This window comes from Rattus norvegicus, chromosome 7 (genome assembly GCF_021556685.1).
Source record: "Rattus norvegicus strain SHRSP/BbbUtx chromosome 7, alternate assembly SHRSP_T2T, whole genome shotgun sequence".
In the NCBI taxonomy this organism is placed as follows: Eukaryota; Metazoa; Chordata; class Mammalia; order Rodentia; family Muridae; genus Rattus; species Rattus norvegicus.
Genome location: NC_141540.1, coordinates 61,837,465 through 61,857,445, shown reverse-complemented (window position 1 = coordinate 61,857,445; position 19,981 = coordinate 61,837,465). Strand labels below are relative to the sequence as shown.

General features: G+C 37.0%; 1 protein-coding gene across 51 annotated transcripts in view; it reads left to right on the top strand.

Moving 5' to 3' along the window:
- The window catches only part of Cnot2 (CCR4-NOT transcription complex, subunit 2), a 91,515-nt gene extending 72,835 nt beyond the window's left edge, over positions 1–18,680 (top strand). For 32 of the 51 annotated variants that reach the window (NM_001399556.1, NM_001399553.1, NM_001399554.1 and 29 more), the window contains 10 exons: positions 690–769; positions 3,111–3,236; positions 4,952–5,076; positions 5,964–6,084; positions 6,180–6,336; positions 9,131–9,192; positions 9,285–9,334; positions 10,411–10,511; positions 11,776–11,920; positions 17,556–18,680. In NM_001399556.1, coding sequence (NP_001386485.1) covers positions 691–769; positions 3,111–3,236; positions 4,952–5,076; positions 5,964–6,084; positions 6,180–6,336; positions 9,131–9,192; positions 9,285–9,334; positions 10,411–10,511; positions 11,776–11,920; positions 17,556–17,642 — 1,053 coding nt within the window. In that variant the 5' untranslated portion in view covers position 690 and the 3' untranslated portion in view covers positions 17,643–18,680. Of the gene's footprint in view, positions 1–689; positions 770–3,110; positions 3,237–4,951; positions 5,077–5,963; positions 6,085–6,179; positions 6,337–9,130; positions 9,193–9,284; positions 9,335–10,410; positions 10,512–11,775; positions 11,921–14,012; positions 15,613–17,555 lie in introns of those variants that run through there. The other 19 variants (XM_087556380.1, XM_087556343.1, XM_087556344.1 and 16 more) reach the window with 3 other exon arrangements.
- The last annotated feature ends 1,301 nt before the right edge of the window (positions 18,681–19,981 follow it).

The following is a 19,981-nucleotide window of genomic DNA, read 5'->3' as shown; positions in this document are numbered from 1 at the left end:
AGTTATTTATAATTATTTGCAGAAATCAAGTTACGCATTAATTCAAAAATGGAAGTACTATAGGGAGGTTTTTTTTTCTTTCTGTTAAGTAGATGAAAACTAAGCTCTATTTAAGATATGAGTGATGAGTTTTAGAACACTGAATTCAGTTTTCTAAGTACCTAGTCAGTTTAATTCAGGTCAACTCAACATTTATTGAATACCTTGAAATTTTAACACCAGGGGGCAGAGAATGAATAGGACATAGACTCAGGGGAAAGAATAGTTGGGAAAGACCGGGTTGTAAAGAGAAGGCTTGCACTGAAAAGCAAGCTTTACAAGTCAGGAATGAATGGTTTGGGAGGGAAATCTTAAACCCTACCTGCATACTGTCGAGGTTGGTGCATTTCCCCAACAAGGTAGCTCACTGTCAGCTCTGAATGGATTCTTAATCTCTGTTCTTCAACAGTAATAACCAAGTTTCTTTTTCGGTTTTTAAAATTTATTTGTTTAAATTGTTTCTTTCTTGTTCATTGAAGAATTTTAGAGAATTTTTAAAATTGAAATAAAGATTTTATTCTCAAATTAGCATTGGTTTTGAAACATATTGATGTTTTATATGAGGAGACCCAAAGCATATACTTTTATTTTTCTTCATCTCAAACTTAGTGTTCTTACTGTATATCTAAAATTATTTTCTATGTACCCAGTATGTCTGGATTTGGAATGAACAGGAATCAGGCATTTGGAATGAATAACTCCTTATCAAGTAACATTTTTAATGGAACAGGTAAGCTTACTCTGGAGCTAGCACCCTAATGAAAGTACAGTAGAATTCTGAAATACAAGCAAGTCGGCGCACTGGTCTCTGAATAGCAGCAGGATTTTACTGTTTTAAACAGAATTTAGTTTAGTGGAAAACTGTCAGGGATAGGATTTAAGAAAACATCAGAAAGTAAATGTTTTTTTCCCCAACTTGGCCTTGCACAATTATTATCACAGTTATTTTGTAACATCTAAAGAGAGTAAATACTAATTTGGACCATATTTGTGCCTCAGAATCTTGGGTTTTTTCTTCAAAATGTTTCCTGTCCTTTGCCCTATCACTGAGTGTTAACAAGAGTGTAGACTAGGTTGAATGGTAGGACATTTTGATTTTAGATACATGGATTGAAGAGAATCTGTCAATCGTAGGACGCACTTCATTTTTAAAAATAGCTTTAATGAAAATTTTCACATTTAATCCTTAAGAATTTTGATTCAGTATTATCTATAAGATTGAGCTACCTGGAAACTAACTTGATTTTTGGCAAAAACTAAAGTCTGTTGGTTTCTTTTAGCAACTGCTTTAGCAGGAAATAAACAGGGAGTGAGTGGTAGGTATTGCTGGCTTGCCTTGCCTCTAGGTGCTTTGGTGATGAGAAAATAGTGGTGTTGCCATGGTTATAGGACCAGAGTTAGTGTTCCTGGGCACTCTGTACGTGAAGGTGGCAGTAAGAGGAGAGGTTGTAAGGTAGCATGCATACGCCGCAGGAGAAGACCTAAAGGAAGCCCTGTGGTAGCTGTAGGCTTCTAGCTTCTGCATGTTCTGGTGGCTTGTTGAACAACTGAAGCGGACCAGCCAAGATTAAAACCATTGACAGAATGGAAGTCTATAAGCATTTGAAAATTATAGTTTTCTGGGTGTGACTTTAAAATCCGTCAACCTTCTAATTCTTAAGCAAAGTCCTATACTTGATCACCTTTAAAGAGCACACTTTTCATACCCAGTGTGTGAGGTCTGGCTGCCTCTCACATTGCAATTCAGTGTTTTTATATGCTACTATAAAGTCTCAAAATTTTAAATTCTTGGATTTTATACTGGAAAAATTATTTTCAAGACTTAAGTTTCTAGTTGAAAAATTATAAATTGTTGGTTAAAATATATTCTCACATAATACTTGACATTTAGACATGGAAAGATCTAATGTTATGTATTAAAATTTAATTTTTACTTGAAGAAGTTTATAATTAGTCATAATATGAGAGATACTAACTTATAAATTAATCAGTAAATAAAATTTTAATTTATTTTGCTTTATTGTATTTTTAATGGAAATTAAAAAAATAATTTATGAGAAATGGCTTATCTTGACCTTTATAGTTGTAATTTTAAATTATCACCTTCCTTGGTTTAATAAGTGAACTTACTTATAGAATAGTAGTTATGATGCTTTTAATTGTGAAATTTTTCAGAAAAATCAAAATTAATTGGAAAGCAGCCCTAAATCTATACATGCTTATAAAACAAGGCACAAGATAAAGAAGAATGATTGTATACAGTTAAATTGTAGGTAGAAAATTAAGTGGTTCAAAATTAGAATACAGGTTAAGAACATGAAAGGCTGAGAGAAAAATAATTAAAATAGCCAAAGTAGAGAAGTTGGGTTAAATGTTTATGTCTAATGGTAGCAGTTTAATATAAAACAAATACATACATCTTTATTCCATATATTTATTGAGCGCCTACTGTGTAACAGGCAATATAAAGTTCTGGGTTTTGATCTTTATTCCCCACCTACTCCTGATACTTAGGAGTCCATCCTTGCATGGAGCTAACAAACACATACATGTGTACACATTTTTGTTTCAAACTAAAGTATATATGACAGAAGTCCTCAGGGCTTCCTCTGTTTGCCTCAAAATCTTTCTGGACTTTTGCAAGAGCTAATGTCATCGTATCTTAGAGTTGAAGCTCCCAAGTCATCTAGATCTTGCTCCATCCAGTTTGAATGAAAAGAGCAGTTACAGCTAAACAGTGTAGTTCTTGTTCCCTAAGAAGCACTAAGTTTTATTGCCCTCTTCCAACAGGGGGAAATAATGTACAACTCCTCTCTTTTTCTACATCTCCAGACTTGGGTGTTTTAAGATGCTGGCTGTAGAATGCTTTCCTCAGTTATTAGGGAATTCATTCCATGACACAAAATCAGTCCACAGAATCCACAGTATGTGTGTCCACTGTCATGTGCCTACAACACCACACTGCACTATTAAAGAAGACGACACTGTTGTTTCCAGTGAGATGTTTGGCTTTTGTGTGTCATTGTAGATGTTTGTGGAATCAGTAACAAGTATTATCTCTTATCATTTAGATGGCAGTGAAAATGTGACAGGATTGGACCTTTCAGATTTCCCAGCATTAGCAGACCGGAATAGAAGGGAAGGAAGTGGCAACCCAACTCCATTAATAAACCCCTTGGCTGGAAGAGCCCCTTACGGTAATTCATATTCTTAGTGATGGCCAACTAAAGGTTACAGTCATGTGTACTACACACATGCGTGTTTATGTGTGCATGCTTGTATGCATTTATGTTTCAAACCAGGTTAGCTCTATTTTGTCAGAAATCTTAATTTGAAAATTGGTTTTTCTTTCCATATATCTACAATAGCAAAATTGAGTAGTAAACTTTAGTACAGAAATCTAAGTACTTGATTTCATTGCTATTCAAAAGTTATTTCTTCTATTCTATGTGCCTTAATTTATTATATGTGATTGGTTTTGTGACTTGGCTTTTGTTAGTTGCCTCCCCCTCCCCTTTAAGAGAATATATCCCTGGTGACTAATAATAACTGCGTTGAGATCTCTCTCTGAGTGAAGAGGTCTCCTGAGTCACACTGGGGCCTGGAAGACTCATGTCAGGAGGAGGGTAGTCTGAGGGCACTTATTCAGATAGGACATTTATCAACGCTAATGACCGCTGTGTGCAGCACTGGCTATCCTGCCATCCATGTGGCACACGTTTCTGCATACTGGCAAATGCCCTCTTGAAAAGCCTGTGAGAACCAGTGCTTATGATTCTGTATTTCTGTAGATTCTTGGCTATGATTAATAACCCAGTCACTCTTTTTTACAGTCTATAAGTTAAGAGATTCGGGTAGTAGAGCCTGAATAACAATGTTAAGAAAAGCATTTGCAGTGACAGTATAACAACGGAGACAGAAACATTTGTGATGTCAGCATAGCTAGATTGTTGTTACTCGTGGATGAGATCTGATAGAGGCTGGGATCGAGGCAATGATTAGATGAATTTCTTCATCAGTTATTTTAAAATGGAGCTAATATTTTCTCCATAAGGGTTTCAAGTTCCATACTTCTGCATATGAATAGAAATAATGTGTGGAGGAAAAACTTTATTGATCATGTATATCTTAAACCTTCCAAATCTGTTTTCCCAAAATAAGAGAATGTGCTGTGCCCTGAAGTTGCGTGCCTAGCTGCTTGCTTCTCAGTTGAGACGCTAATGTTGTTAACCTTTCCCCATAGGTCCTTTCTTTCATCCCTTTAAACATTCCCGTTGCTCTCCTTGGACCATCTCTAGTTTCTCCATTTCCTTCTTGAATTGTGGAGCCCCAAACTGGATTTTGTTCTCCAATAAGGGCCCGACTAATGACAAGTATAGTGGGAAGAGTATTTCCCAGTTCTTGCATGTTTTACATCTGTAACATGGAGTCCAAGAAAATGAGAAATAAAGTGGAATTGTTTTATAATTGGTTGCAAATTGCTCACTCTGTAAGTCAATTTTAAGTAGAATACTGACATGTTCTTTTAAATTTTATTATATTCATTTTCATTTGACAGCTAACTGGTGTTTATGGCATGTAGTGAGATATTTAAAGCTAGCCTATAAGCCAGCATTTTAAATATTATTACCAATATATCAAATACTATTTTAAGCACCTATATAACATTAGATTAGAATTACAGGATTACCACTTGTTTTCCTTGTATGCTTTATATGTTGCATTTTTTTAGCAGTAAATCAAAATTTCATTCTTTATCATTATCCTGAATATTAATTTTTGAGTTATCAGTTCACGTGCTTTTAAAAAGAACTTTTGGTATATTGTGATAAGCAAAGTTAGCTTCTTATATAGTTTATAAGACAGTATCACAGATTCAATTACAGCTTTCTTGATTATTTTCATTGCGTAGTTGGAATGGTAACAAAACCTGCAAATGAGCAATCCCAGGACTTCTCAATACACAACGAAGATTTCCCAGCACTACCTGGCTCCAGCTATAAAGACCCAACGTCGAGTAATGACGACAGCAAGTCTGTAAGTAGCTGAGGACATGGATGTGAGGGATATAGTTTTCTCCCTTTAGATTTGCCCTACACTAATAGCTACTGACTAGATGCTGCCACAGAACTATTTGAGCACTGTAATAATCTAACTTCTGAAGAATGTAGAAAGCTTTATAAATTAGAAGATAGCCATTTTTTTCCTATTTCATATAGGTTTGCAAATTTCTGTTGAACTTGTCAGTTAATTTAGACTTTTATTGTAGTCCCTGTCAGCTGGATCCCATGAAGTTTGATAATATAGACTTCTAAGGAGCTGTGTTTTTCTTGAGTAAGTTTTCTCCTTGAAGAATCTTTATGCACATTTTTATACCTGTGTTGATTCAGCAAACTCAGCTTCTGATTTAACAAGTGTGTTTATTTCAACATTTATGGCAGAGAGCTTTTTTCTTTTTGTATGTATGATGGGCTTAAAGAAGATTGTTGGGTAAGGACAGAAATAAGTGTGAATATTGAAACTTGATACATTCTTAGTTTATCGTTGAGGTTGCTTTGTAATATTTTTAGTATTGTAGTATGTAATTACTCTGTTATGTAGAAGTGTGCATCCACAAAGCATAAAACCCTGAGAAAGACAAAGATATTTTTCATGTTTTACTCCCTGTGATCTATGACTGAGATCTTAAAAAAAAAAAAATACTAATTTTCTCGGGATTTCTTGCCCTTTAAATGCTCAGATGTAGACAGTAGACACGGGATTTGTTTGTTTTCCATGAGGCAGTTATGGGGATACAATTTTCGAGTAGAAAACAGGTAATTACTACTAACTTAAATACAATAGTGGACGACTAGCAAGATGTTGATGAATTTAAACTTAGATATTTAACACCTCTAATGTCACATTTTCCTTTTTCATGCTAGAATTTGAGTACATCGGGGAAGACGACTTCAAGTACAGATGGGCCCAAATTTCCTGGAGATAAAAGTTCAACAACACAAAACAATAATCAGCAGAAAAAGGGGATCCAGGTGTTACCTGATGGTGGGACTCCATAAATATGTCAGATATTTTAAAGTACTTTTTTTCCTCTAATTTTCTTAATATAAAGTAAAAATAACTGTGTTTTTCTTAACCAGGTCGAGTTACTAACATTCCTCAAGGGATGGTGACGGACCAATTTGGAATGATTGGCCTGTTAACATTTATCAGGGCAGCAGAGACAGACCCGGGAATGGTACATCTTGCTTTAGGAAGTGACTTAACAACATTAGGCCTCAATCTGAACTCACCCGAGTAAGTTTTTCTTCCATGTTTGTACATATCTTCTAACATATAATAGATTCTCATACTGTTAGCTTTTTCTTTTGAAAAATGCCAGGCAGGCATGATCCTGTATCCTGTGCTACCCCAGAGAGCCTCAGACTTGTAACTAATCTCCTCATCAGCCTGCTTACTCCTGGGCCATTCCTTCTAGCTAGTCCATAGAGCACTGTCACTGAGAAACACCAAGGATTCATGTACAAGCCATTTGGGTCTCTCCCGAGCCACATCTTTATCCATCTCATAGTTCTTGTCATTATTTGGAACTGTGGGCTCACCAGAAATTTAACTTGTTGCCTGATTTCTAACTATCACCATTTCCCCTGTCTCTCTTGTGGCTGCGACTTCTGTATCATTTGATCCTATTGGGACTTAGAGCTCTTCTGCCTTCCTCGGTGTTCTTATCTCTTCGGGTCTTTGATGAGCTCACTTCCTTCTCACCATTAAATTTTATGGTCAGTCATAATTGCTCACTTGCATGACTGCCCTTCTCACTTCTTACCACACTTGCACCTTGGAGTCTGTATCCATCGTTAAACCTGTTTGTTTCATTCCTGACCACCTTCTGGTTGGACTACAGAAAAGCACAATTTTATTGTCTGGTCTTGCTGCACACTCATGCTCAGGAACTTAAAACTGAGTCCAGAATTTTACAGGCACACTCCTACCTGATGGCACGACCCCTTCAGAACCTTTTGATTGCTTTTGGGTGTGTTTGTGTTGTTGGCTGGTTGTTGTTATCCTGTGTGACTGTTTTGCATTTCATCAAGCCACTAATAGTGTTTCCTCCTGTCCATAGCTCTAATAATAACCTGCTTCTATTTCTACTTTACAAAGACAGGTGTAAGCAAATAGAAGAGGGCATTAACCTTGTCCTGCCACCAGTCTAAATCTGACATGCCCTTGCCAAAGTATTTGGTCCATGCTTCCTACTTAAAACTTTGTAAAAACTCGTGAGTGTGCATCTTGACTTTTTCTCCTTTCCCTGGTGCTGGCATCCAAACCAGTGTTGTACACAGTAAGCAGGCATTTTACCTCTGAGCCATGTCCCCCACACCCGCCAGGACTTTGGAAATGGTTTTGCTGCTGTAGTCCAGTGTGACTCCTTAACTAAGCATTTCTGCTTCTGTCTGAGCGATGATATTACAGACACATGCCATGATTTCCTTCCAGGTTACTCTGTTTTGTCAATTCCAGTCAGTAGAGATAACTTATTTTTCCAATCGTATCAAAATACATGATCTTGAGTCAACCACCTTTAAGCTATCATCACATTTTTAATTCACTATTTTGAAGCAAACCATCTCAAATGAATCATCTTGATTTTTCTAATTTGTCTTCTCTCACTCTATTAAACCCAGTTTTGCTAAGATTCTGTTCCCATGGTTTCACTAAACTGTGCATTACCAAATGATCTCCCTAACTTCTGTGGACCATGATCTGCTCACTTTCTCTTGGTGCTCACTCCTCACTTGATTTTGAAGACGTCATTCTTACCTGATAGCATTGGTTCATTCCTCAGTCTCCCTTTCACACCACCTCTCCTTGACCTTTGGATTAGGCCTCTCTGTCCTCTTGATGATCTTATCTAGACTTGTGCTTTTAAGGACCACATAGGTTGAAAATTCCAAACACATATTCCCATTGAAGACTTTTTTCTTGAATTTGAGATTTTAGATACCTTTACTAGCTAAATATCTTTTTAAGATTGGTTTAAATCTACACTGTGTCTATGCTCTCTTGGTCTCCATTAATACTTTCAGAAACTTGACACCATCCTTAATTCTCTTCTTCCTTTTCTCTCAGATGCAGTCTTCTAAAATAGGTACAGAATCCAATCCTATTCTCATGAAATTGCTACCACCCTGGTTTGTTGCCTGAATATTCTGCCAGCGGGTCACTCGGCTGGATCCTTGCTTCTCTTCGTGCTTTTTGTATAGCTTTATAGGTAGCACTTAAGATCATTCTTTCTAATTTAAAAACTCCTCCTTGACCAGCAGCTCTGCCATGTTTGTTCACATCATCCTGTCTTTCTTGTCCCTGGCTGCCTTCTACTGCCTTTCATGTCACGTCCTGCCTCAGTTGTTCTGATATTTGCCTTGACTACTACAGTGTTCTACTAACTAATTACCTGTGATTATCTCCCTCATATCCTTGAATATTTGTTTAAATCTAAGCTTGTCAAAACCAACTTAAACTGACCACCCTATTTAATTATACAAACAATATTATTTATCTGTTATACTAATTACTTGCCAATGTCCAGTTCACCATACACTTAAACAGAAAGTAAGTTTTCCAATATCAGCAGCCTTCATTTTGATCCCTTGACTTATTCAGAGCACCTTGAACAGTTCTGGGGGCATCTAATAGGCACTCAAATCCATATTTAGGGAATCTGGCTGCTCCTCATTGCAGGCTTGAGTGAGGGGCATGGAAAGTAATGTAATTGGAGAGTAGTGTAGAAATGAATTTAAAGCATTGTTAATTATAGCACATTTAGAGTAGACCATTTAAAGTTTATGCCTAAGTATATTTCAATGTGATGTGCTTTATTTTCTATTCTAAGATAGTAGAGGGAGCACTCCTGTGTTGTTTTTCTGCTATAAAGTTGCAGTATATTTAATAAAGGAAACCAGGAAGGATGCTTACTTTTATATTTGAGTTATTTTTTCCATTTTCCTGAAATTAAGTTAGTAATAGTTTTCTACTTCATTCTTTAAAGTGGCTTCTTTTTTTTTTTTTTTTTTTTTTCTTTCTTGTTCAGAAATCTCTACCCCAAATTTGCATCACCCTGGGCTTCTTCACCTTGTCGACCTCAAGATATAGGTAGGAGAATCTATTTCTATTCAGAATTGTTTTAAAGATATTTTCTAAGAATCCGTTAATAACACTTTTGTTTGTTTTTTTTTTTTATGCAGACTTCCATGTTCCGTCAGAATATTTAACAAACATTCACATTAGGGATAAGGTGAGTGTAGCTTTCTGTCCTCAGGCATTCATTTTATCTTCTGTCTTGGTAGGGCTTTAGGTTCAGACGGTATGCTGATCTACTAGTAATCTTAGGGATATGCCTCTGAATGCCATTCACATATGTATAACAATTCTATTTTCTTTTTATTAATAATATTAATGCTGTAGGTCTTATTTTTTTTTTAACCAAACAGTGTTAGGAATGATAAAATAGTTCCTGTAATTAATAATTATAACCTTAAGTATAGTGAATGGAAATAAACTAACTTGGAAAATATAGTGATTATTTTATGCCCTTATTCATAAGAGATTTTATCCAGATAAAATGTTTTTAATAGGACAACCCACAAACACCCTTTTGAAGTTACCTGACATCTTTTTCACTGTGTGCTGTACCAGTGCTGTAGACGTGAGGTCACAGTTGCCTAAGTGTTCCATAGCCTTTCTTAGGCCAGTGTGAAAAAGTACTGGAGAGTACAGTGCGTTCACAGCTGCCACCAGAATAGGAGGACATGCTGGGGGGAGACTGACTCACTGGGGTGCTGCAGAAAGGCCATGGCACTGACTGTAGGGAGGGTCAGGTAGACCCTGTATGTGGGTGGATACTTCAGAGGCTCTGTGTGAACAAGAGGCTGAAGATGATTGCATGTACCCTGAGTTTATAGTTGTGTAGGCTTTTTTCTACCTTGTGGAAGGAAATGTGAAAAAGTTTCCTTTTAGGCATTCAATTAAACAAAATATGAGTACTGTCTCGAATTTTTATGCTTCTGCTGTGTGATGTGCTAGGAAGAAATGATTTGTGAACTGTTGCATGTAGAGTCAGCTAGCACTTACAAACCTGTGTGTAGCTGGAATTCCGTGGGATATACAACTCAATTTTGAATTTAGGATTGGGGTTCAACAAATAGCCGTGTTTATTTAAATGGAGAAACTCTTAAACTCTGACTCGCTGATAGTTGTCTAAGCTAAATAAAGGATTTCTGTTTGTCCTTTGGATTTTTATTTTAGTGGTAACAGTTGTTTTTTGAAATTTTTACATTTGTTTTACAACTTAGCATAATTTGTCTTTTGTAGCTGGCTGCAATCAAACTTGGCCGATATGGAGAAGACCTCCTCTTCTATCTCTATTACATGAACGGAGGAGACGTATTACAACTCTTAGCTGCAGTAGAGCTGTATGTTAACGTCTCATAGCACTTTCTCCTCAGCAGATCCTAGATAGTCTGAAGGCTTCTAAAATGATGATGGTTATGGGTTTGTTGGGTTTTTTTTTTTTTTTTAATTGAAAATTCTTCATTCCATGAAATGTAAGTTGTTAGTGGGGATGTTGTTGGGGTTGAAACAGCAGCTCCAGACCTCTGCTTCATTCCTGGGTCAACAACAAAACAGTATAAAGAAAAGAATTTGAATTATCTCCATTTTTAGTAAAATGAATTTTGTTTATTTTGAGAGCATAGTACAGCTTTATAATCATTGTTCTATAAAAAGAATTTTAAACTTGATGTCAGCTATCTGAAGTGACATGCGTGGTGAATTGAGTTTTTATGAGTTATAAAGCAGGACTCATATAGTGGTTCTTGTAGAATCAGATGTTTATGATGAATAGACACAGAATCTCATTATTTCATACATATCAGTGGTTACTATATAGACAGTATTCTGCATGTCTGTGCCTTTAAACCAATACTAAATTGTCAGTTTTTTAATTTCTCAGTTGAGAAAATTTACTTTACTTTTTCCCCATTTCCCTCTCATTTATGTGAAATGAGGTTAACACCTACTGCTTTTAATCTAGTCACAATAAGTAAACTTAGTGACTGTCTCATCCGTCTGTAATGTCATTCCTGTCTGTGAACTAGCGAACTGTTTGCAGGAAAGCGTGTATTTACATGGTGGTTCATCACTGTGGGACATCTGTCCCTTTGGATGGTGCTATCCCAGTCTATAAGTGCTGTAGATCATGTGCCTGGCTTCTGGTGATCTCTTAGATTCTGACGATTTATTGTTTACATTTAAAAATTTAAACTTTACCAAATGGATATTCTATTATAGGTATAAAGTTGTGTGGATTTAAATCAGTGTTTTACTTGATAACTTAACTTACCTTACAAAAATCAATGGATTGTTTCTCAGTATATACTTCAATTTCTATTATTCAGTATATTGTATCTTTCTTTGGTCTGCCCAAGGTTTGTTATATCTTTTAAATACTCATATACTTTTTAAAATATTATGTCTACATTATGTGTATTAAAGAATGTGCTTTTGGAACAAAAGAAATTATCTTACTATATATAAACAAGTTATATTTAATAGCAGAGCCAGATAAAGAAGCATGCATACACACACACACACACACACACACACACACATGTATAATTTTTCTGGTTTTGTGTGGGTCACAGGAGAAATTAATTGTTTCTTTTTTAAAAATTGAAGTTTTAACCGTGATTGGAGATACCACAAGGAGGAGCGGGTATGGATTACCAGGGCACCAGGCATGGAGCCAACGATGAAAACCAACACATATGAGCGAGGAACCTACTACTTCTTTGACTGTCTCAACTGGAGGAAAGTAGCTAAGGTAGAGTCCTCCGTGTGCAGTGTGTGGATATTGTCTTTAAAGAGTGTCCTTGGCTTCCTAAGTGGAACAGTGTGTGGTGCATAACACGTCAGATTTCACTTCACTAATAGGAAAATCATTAAATTTGGAAAGAGATTTCTATGACTTAGGGTCGGAATTATTAATATTTAGATTAATTTATGAATGCCAAATTATTAAACAAAGCTACTCTCTTATAGTCTCACCCAGTCACATGTTTTCATTTTTTTTTTTTTTTAACATGGGGTGAATTTTTTTCAAGCAGAAAGGTTCATTTGAAGATCATTGAGTGCAGGAGAGTTGGTTATCCCTATGTGTGAACACTGAAGAGGAAATGGGCTGAAAGGAAGGTTAATTATTTAGTTGCATTTCGGTTTGTAATTTTGCTTTTTTACAAAATCACCTTGTCAAAGAAAATTCCCCCCTTTGAATTGTGTAGATCTCTTTGTCGGTAGATACTTCACATTTGACTCTTTCTCTGTGAGTGTGATGACGAATGCGACCTGCATTTAGTTACAGAGAGTTCCAAGCCCGTTTCTCTCTGAGTGATTGTTAGTATTACGGAAGCATGAGGCAGTTTTTAAAGTAAATTTCAACAGAAGAGACGTATTTCTGACAAATTCAACAGAAGAGACGTATTTCTGACAAATGTAAAACCAGACTGGGGTAGCGGGTTAGTTGTTGCTTGGGTTATCTTTTCAATGTACTAAATTGAAAGGATGTTTACAATTTAAGACAGTGTGAAGTATACCAGATACAAACCACGGGAAAGGTTGATGGCCTTCTGGAAGTTCTTACAAAGCTTAAAGAAATGAAAAAGATGAGTCTGGTAGAAAATACAGAAGAGGGTAAAAACTGGTTTTGCTTTTGGTTTAGGTGTTTGTAGGTTTCTCAGTGGTAAATGTCTTTACTGTGTTTGTCATTTCAACAGTTACAGTTATTGGAAATGTTTCCGAGAGCGTGTTCTTCACTTGCTTTAATTGAATGTTTATGGAGACACAGTGCGAATGAGTGCGCTCAGGAGTGTTGAGACACTGTCTGTGAGGCACTGAACAAGTGGACATGGTTCTCAGTGTGCCCTCTCAGCCACCCCACGCTGTTGGAGAAGTAGGCCACTGAGAGAAATTACTTAACAGTTGTGGGTAGCGTATTGCTTATTTTCAGGATTTTAGTTAATAATGCAACTGGCTGGGCGCAGTGGTGCATGACTAACACTGTGACAGTGGAGAGCCAGGCAGGTCTGGGAGTCCTAGGCCACTTGGGTCATAGAGTAAGACCCTAGCCCAACAAAAATAGTAATAGTAATAATAATAATAATAATAATAATAATAATAATAATAAGAAGAAGAAGAAGAAGAAGAAGAAGAAGAAGAAGTCACATTTTGACATTTTATCTGCTCATCCTTTCTTTTAAAGTGAACCCAAATAATTAGCAAGATATGGTTTACTCTGTAATATTGCTAATATAGATTACATATATAATTACTAAGTAAAAGTTTTTCCTGTTCATTTTTAGATGTAGCTTTCTCAAAGATTTCAAATTGTAGACTTCTCTTGGCTTAACTTAAACTGACAAATATTGCAGGATTTCTGGTACATAATATATTTTGTGTATGATATAGATGATTATTTTCATTAATTTTACTGGTACATATCAATACATACCTTAATAAACTTTATATGCATTTCTTTACATATTTCTAGTAACTATCTTTAACATACTTTGTGGCTTCCTAAAATTTAAGTATGAACTTATTGTAGTTAAGAGAAAGCTGATATTTTCTGAACTTAGAACAATGATAACATTACTTTTATAAATGCTAAGTTTTGAGTCCAGTGGGTCTAGTAACTTCGTGAGAAAGAAAAAAATACCCTGTATTTTTTAATTAATTAGTTTACTTTATGTGCATTGGTGTTTTACCTGCTTGCATGTCTGTGTTGAGGGTGTTGGATTCCCTGGAATAGGAGTTACTGGCAGGTGTGAGGTAGCTACCATGTGGGTGCTGGGAATTGAGCCTGAGTCCTCTGGAAAGCAGCCAGTGCTCTTAATCACTGAGCCTAATTTTCTTAATAGGAACACTGAGTCGTGAAAACGTTGCTTTCCGGGACTGGAGAGATGGCTCAACGGTTAAGATCATTGACTGCTCTTCCAGAGGTCCTGAGTTCAATTCCCAACAGTCAGCTGATGGCTCACAATGATCTGTAATGGGATCTGATGCCCTCTTCTGGTGTTGTCTGAAGACAACAACATTGTACTCTTATAAATAAAATAAATCTTTAAAAAATAAAAAACATTGCTTTCCATGTATCTAGAATTGTTTTTAAGCTTTTAAAAATCATCCTGTAACAAAATTTTCCACTAAAAGCAAATATTTTCATAGACCCTATAACAATACATAATGTTAAAGTATGCCTTGAGAAATTAAATGTTCTGTTTCTAAAGTCTGTAAAGAAAATATCTTAGTTGCTATGAAGAGGCACCATCATCATGGCAACTCTTATTTATAACAGAAAACATGTAATCATGGACTGGCTTACAGTTCAGAATCAGTCCATTATCATGACAGAGAGCATGGCAGGAGGCAGGCAGATAAGGTGCTGGAGAGGAACTGAGTCCTTATTTGATGCATAGACAACAGGAAGGAGGGACTGGGCCTAGCAAGGGTTTTTGAAACCTCTGAGCCTACCTCCAGTGACAACACTTCCGCCAGTAAGGGCACACTCCTCATCCTTCTAATCCTATCAGACAGTTCCACTCCCTTGACTGAGCATTCAAATAAATGGGCCTGTGCAAGCCAGGCCGATCTTACTCAAGCCACAACAGAAGCTTTGCCTGCATTAATTTATAAACTGTTAAGTATACTTTTGCTAAGGCCACTTACTATTCTAAACATCAGATGTGATAGACAGAGCAATTTCCGTCTACATTCTGTCCAAGAATGTATGTATCAACAGTATGTGTGTATATGCATATCAACATATAAAAGATGCTATCAAAGGGAGCAAAGAGGTAACAATGATAAAAGACTTTAAGAAGAGTGAAAATATGGAGAAGACAGAAGACCAAAAAGTTACCAGTACTTCTTTTGTGTTTGTATTAGACAAGATTTGACCTATATAATTTCTTAATATCTCTTGAATATTTTAACTATTAAACTACTTATGCTCCCTAGATTTAAACTAGTCTTATTTTTAATACAACATTAACATTGATGAGGTTAATCAGTTTAAGTATGGATAAAATGTGACTTACAGCTTATCATTTGTTAAAATTGCAGGTAAGCTTTTTATGGCTTGTATATTATAGAAACCAATATGCGTTTTCATGTAAAAGAATGGTGTAACTGGAAGATCTTTGCTGATTGTGAGTGTGGAGATCCAGCTTTAGCCATGAGTGGGAGGGGCATGGGCAGGGACTGCTCTGCTGTTTATGGGAGGCCAAGGGTGGTAGCTCTTGTGTTCGCCCCTCCTTGCTGGTAAGCAAGCAGCTCCTGTGCCTCTCTCAGTCATAGTCATGCGACACGGATCTTTTTAAGGAGTAATGTCACCACAGAGTACCTTCATAAATGTTTGTGAAGGCATGTAAAGCTTTCAAAGTTAATTTGCAGGGTATAATGAAGTAAATTTGTTTTGAGTCTTGTATTAAAAGTATTAAATAAAAACTCATAAAACCATCACATGTCCAAGTCTTCAGTATGTCTTATGGGAATTTAAATACCTACTTCCTTCCCAAGAATACGCAAAAAGATTAGATAAAATACAGCTTTGGCTTTAGTTGTTCTTCATACTAGGCTGAGAAGCTATATGTCTAATTGTTACTGTGGTGTCTCTAATTGTGAATACTTGATTTGGTGTCCAGAAGTTGGGTCACTAAGACCTAAGCTTTCTTTTAAACTATTGGACATTTCATTTCATTTAATAGTGGAAACATTTGTTGATACCAACCCCAGTAAAATAAATGCTACTTGGTTAATCTTCAGTAGGTAATGTATGTTGAGGGTTAAAAGCTTAAGTGAGATTTCAGAATAGCTTATGCTTGTTAGATTTGGGTCACAGGGTGAGTAATTTTAGAGCATCTCCTCTTTGTGGTTACAGAGATCTTTGCTTTTGTCCTGTTTGTTTTTGTTTTGTTTTTGTTTTTGTTTTTTTTTTTTTTGGTGGGGGGTTGTCTTTGTTTTTTTGTTTTTTTTTTTTTTTTAAGTACACTGTTGCTGTCTTCAGACACACCAGAGGAGGGCATTAGATCTCATTACAGGTGGTTGTGAGCCCCATGTGGTTGCTGGGATTTGAACTTAGGACCTCTGGAAGAGCAGTCAGTGCTCTTGACCACTGAGCCTTCTTTACAGCTCTTGTTTTTGTTTTTAAGTATACAGTTATATTTGCATCTGTAATGCTGATCGTGAAAACTTAGTATTCTTAAATTTTAAAACTTAAAGCCAGGTGCTGGCACTAACCTGTAACCCAGGTATTCAGGAAGCTGGGGTGGGCAGAATTATGAGTTTGGAGCCAGTTTGGGTTATATAGGAAGTTCCAAAGCCAGGCTAAACTACCCAGCAAGACCTTGTCTTACAAAGAGTGGGGAGGGGCAGCAAGATGGTTCTGTGGTACAATGCCCCCACAAGCCAGGGGCCCTGAGCCAAGCTCAGGGGAAGTAGAAAACCAGCTTCTGTATGTACTGTGCTCTCTGCTTGCCCCACCCACAAATAAGCATTTATAATACAAACAAAACAAGGTAAAAACAATTTGATTTTAAATCAATAATCCAGTTAGCTTTCAGATAATTATGCACCAAAACCACTGTCTAGTTTTTAATGACTTAAGTCATACGCTGTTTAGAAATGGGAGTTCTTGAGATGTGTGTGCTTTCAATTCTTTGTTTTCCTGAGATTTTAGTGAAGTTAAAATGTTACTTTGCTTTTTTAAAAAAATGTCACTAAGGGATATTGAGAAGTGCCTCATTTTAAACATGAACAACATGTCAAGAGTCTTTACTTTTTTTGTACTTTATTGAAACGCTTTATTTAAACACCTGTAACCTTCAGTCTTCTGCATTAGAGCTAGTTATTTCACTTTGATTTCTAAGGAAAGTGCACACAGAACTGTGATGAGAACTGTGATGAGTTTCTGAGTTCCTGACTTTACTTCCAAAAGCCTATGCTGTGCACCTGCCGGACAGTAGACAGAGGGCGCTGCTGTTGCCTGGGCCCTCACCTGATGGGAGAAGAGCGCGCCTAGTATGTGTGCCTCTGTTTGCTCTTCGGTGCACTTGATTTAATTATTCATATAGAAGATATATTTTGACCAAAAAGAAAAACCGCATTAAAAGAGACTAGTGAGATAGATGCCTCAGCAGTAAAGGCAGTTGCCAAGGGGACTAATGACCTCTCCACCATGTTTGATTCCAGAACACATGTGGTAGAGGTTCTATACCTCACAGGTTGTCCTCCACCCCTCTCACGTGCACTGTGTGTGTGTGTGTGTGTGTGTGTGTGTGTGTGTGTGTGTGTGTGCGCACGCGCCTGCCTGTGTCTGTCTACACATACACACTCACAGTAAATGTTTTTGAAAAGCTCACTGTGAGGTAATTTGGATTCTCAGTTCTGCTGTTCTTTTGTAGGAGTTCCATCTGGAATATGACAAGTTAGAAGAGCGGCCTCACCTGCCGTCCACCTTCAACTACAACCCTGCTCAGCAAGCCTTCTGAAAAGACTCCCTTTTCTTGGGGTATGGCTGTCTCAGCACAATACTCGACATAACTGCAGAACTGATGTGGCTCAGGCACCCTGGTTTAATTCCTTGAGGATCTGGCAATTGGCTTACATAAAGGGTCACCATTTGAGGTCCTGCCTTACCAATTATGTGCTGCCCAACAACTAAATTTGTACTTTGTTTTCTCTAGTTTGAGCAGGGTCTGAATTTTCTCATTTATTTTCTTTTTGCCAGCAGACAGACTTGGGTCTATAAAGACAAGCAAGTACACTGACAGAAGTTACCATTTAGTTTCTTAAATGTAAAAAAAGAAAACCCACAAAAGACTCAACAAAATTAGACCACAAAATTTGCATTGTTCATTGTAGCACTATTGGTAATAAAAGAGCAGATGTTTGTGCGTTTTGATGTGGAGATCCTTCTCGTATTTCATTTGGAAAGATGAGCAAGGTCTGCTTCTTTCTTTTTACTTCCCCTTGTGTTTCTGAAAGGCAGTTTCTCCAGGCTTACTGCAAGAATATGACTGTAGAGAGATTACCACAGTCTCTGGTGGCTCCAGGGCTGTGTTGTTACTGAGCTTCATCTTTCCAGAATGAGCAAAACACTGTCCAGTCTTTGTTACGATTTTGTAATAAATGTGTACATTTTTTTTAAATTTTGGACATCACATGAATAAAGGTATGTATGTACGAATGTGTATATATTATATATATGACATCTATTTTGGAAAATGTTTGCCCTGCTGTACCTCATTTTTAGGAGGTGTGCATGGATGCAATATATGAAAATGGGACATTCTGGAACTGCTGGTCAGGGGACTTTGTCGCCCTGTGCACTAAAGGGCCAGATTTTCAGCAGCCAAGGACATCCATACCCAAGTGAATGTGATGGGGCTTCAAGACGTGAACTGAGACAATTCACTCTGGCTGTGTGAACAGCAGCGTTTCATAGGAAGAGAAAAAAGATCAATCTTGTATTTTCTGACCACATAAAGGCTTCTTCTCTTTGTAATAAAGTAGAAAAGCTCTCCTCACTGCAGTGTTGACTTTGATTTGAAATTGTCACATTTCTTCTTCCACATGAAAAAAACACAGAGAACCTCAAGCTTTACAAATACCCTGAATGAATGGTGTGGCTAAATTGCAGTTGTCCTTTTCTGCTTTTTCAGCTGTCAGCAAGTCTGTTAATGGGACCATGCTGGGCACTTTACTTAGGAAGGCGCCCCAGCATTAACTTAGGGGAACATTGGGGAGGCTCTAGCTACATTGCAAGTTACCACCCAACCAAGCTGGGATCCAACCAGAAAGTTTGTTCCGGAAGAAATTGCTGAAGAATTTCATGATAGAACTTTGAGATTTACTTAGTCTTTATGAAACTTATCTTCAGCTTGCTGACCGGGATGGTTCATGTCTGCAGGTGACTGAATTCTTTTGTCATCTAAATAACTAAGCTAAAACTGTCTGGAGGCTAATGCCGCCAAGAAGACTAGGGCTAGGCTATGTGGGATCCGAATCTTCAGCTTTTATTCTTAACCTGTTTCCGAGTTGAGTGGACGCTTACTGATGTTGCCTAAGTAACATTTGGAAAGTAACATTTATGAAGTGCTGTGCCTGTGTATCAGGAATGTACAGGAACTTAAGTTCACCTCTGAGTATTTAGAGATAGCCAAAACAAGTTTTTAAAAAATATCATGACTGTTAAAAATGTTGCAGAATTTAGAGTACCACCTCAGTAGTAAAGATAACACAGCAGATACTGCACTATTTAAGATATACCTCTTCCAAATCGTTGGCGCCAGTTTCCTTCAAATAATGATGAGGTATATCTTAAATAGCGCAATGTCTGCTGTGGTTTCTGACACTTACTGTGAAGTTACTTTATAGAATAAGACATTACCTCTGTAACCATCAGCAGTTGCTGGGCAGGGGGAAGACAGTGGAAGGGATCTCCAGTGTCAGAGGTCAACTAGACTTCAAATACAAATTTGAACATTTTTACATTTGAAGTTCCATCCTACATACAAAGAAATTGGCCAAAACTATATATATATATATATTCCACATTTTCCCCTTAGATTTATTTCTGTTCATTTTTGTGGCTATGTAGTTCATTTCCCCAGTAAAGCAAATGGGTACACTCTGGCACAACTGTCACTGAACTGCGACTGGCTTTGTTGATAATACACTGCAAAAAGCAATCCTTTAGCCTGTTTGAATGCAAAGATGTGTGTGTGCGCACACACGCGTGTTTGTAGAAACTCTGCAACTTCATGGGCAAGCCATAAGATATCAGAAGATCTGTTTGGGGTTACAGTATCTCAAGGATTCGAGTGTA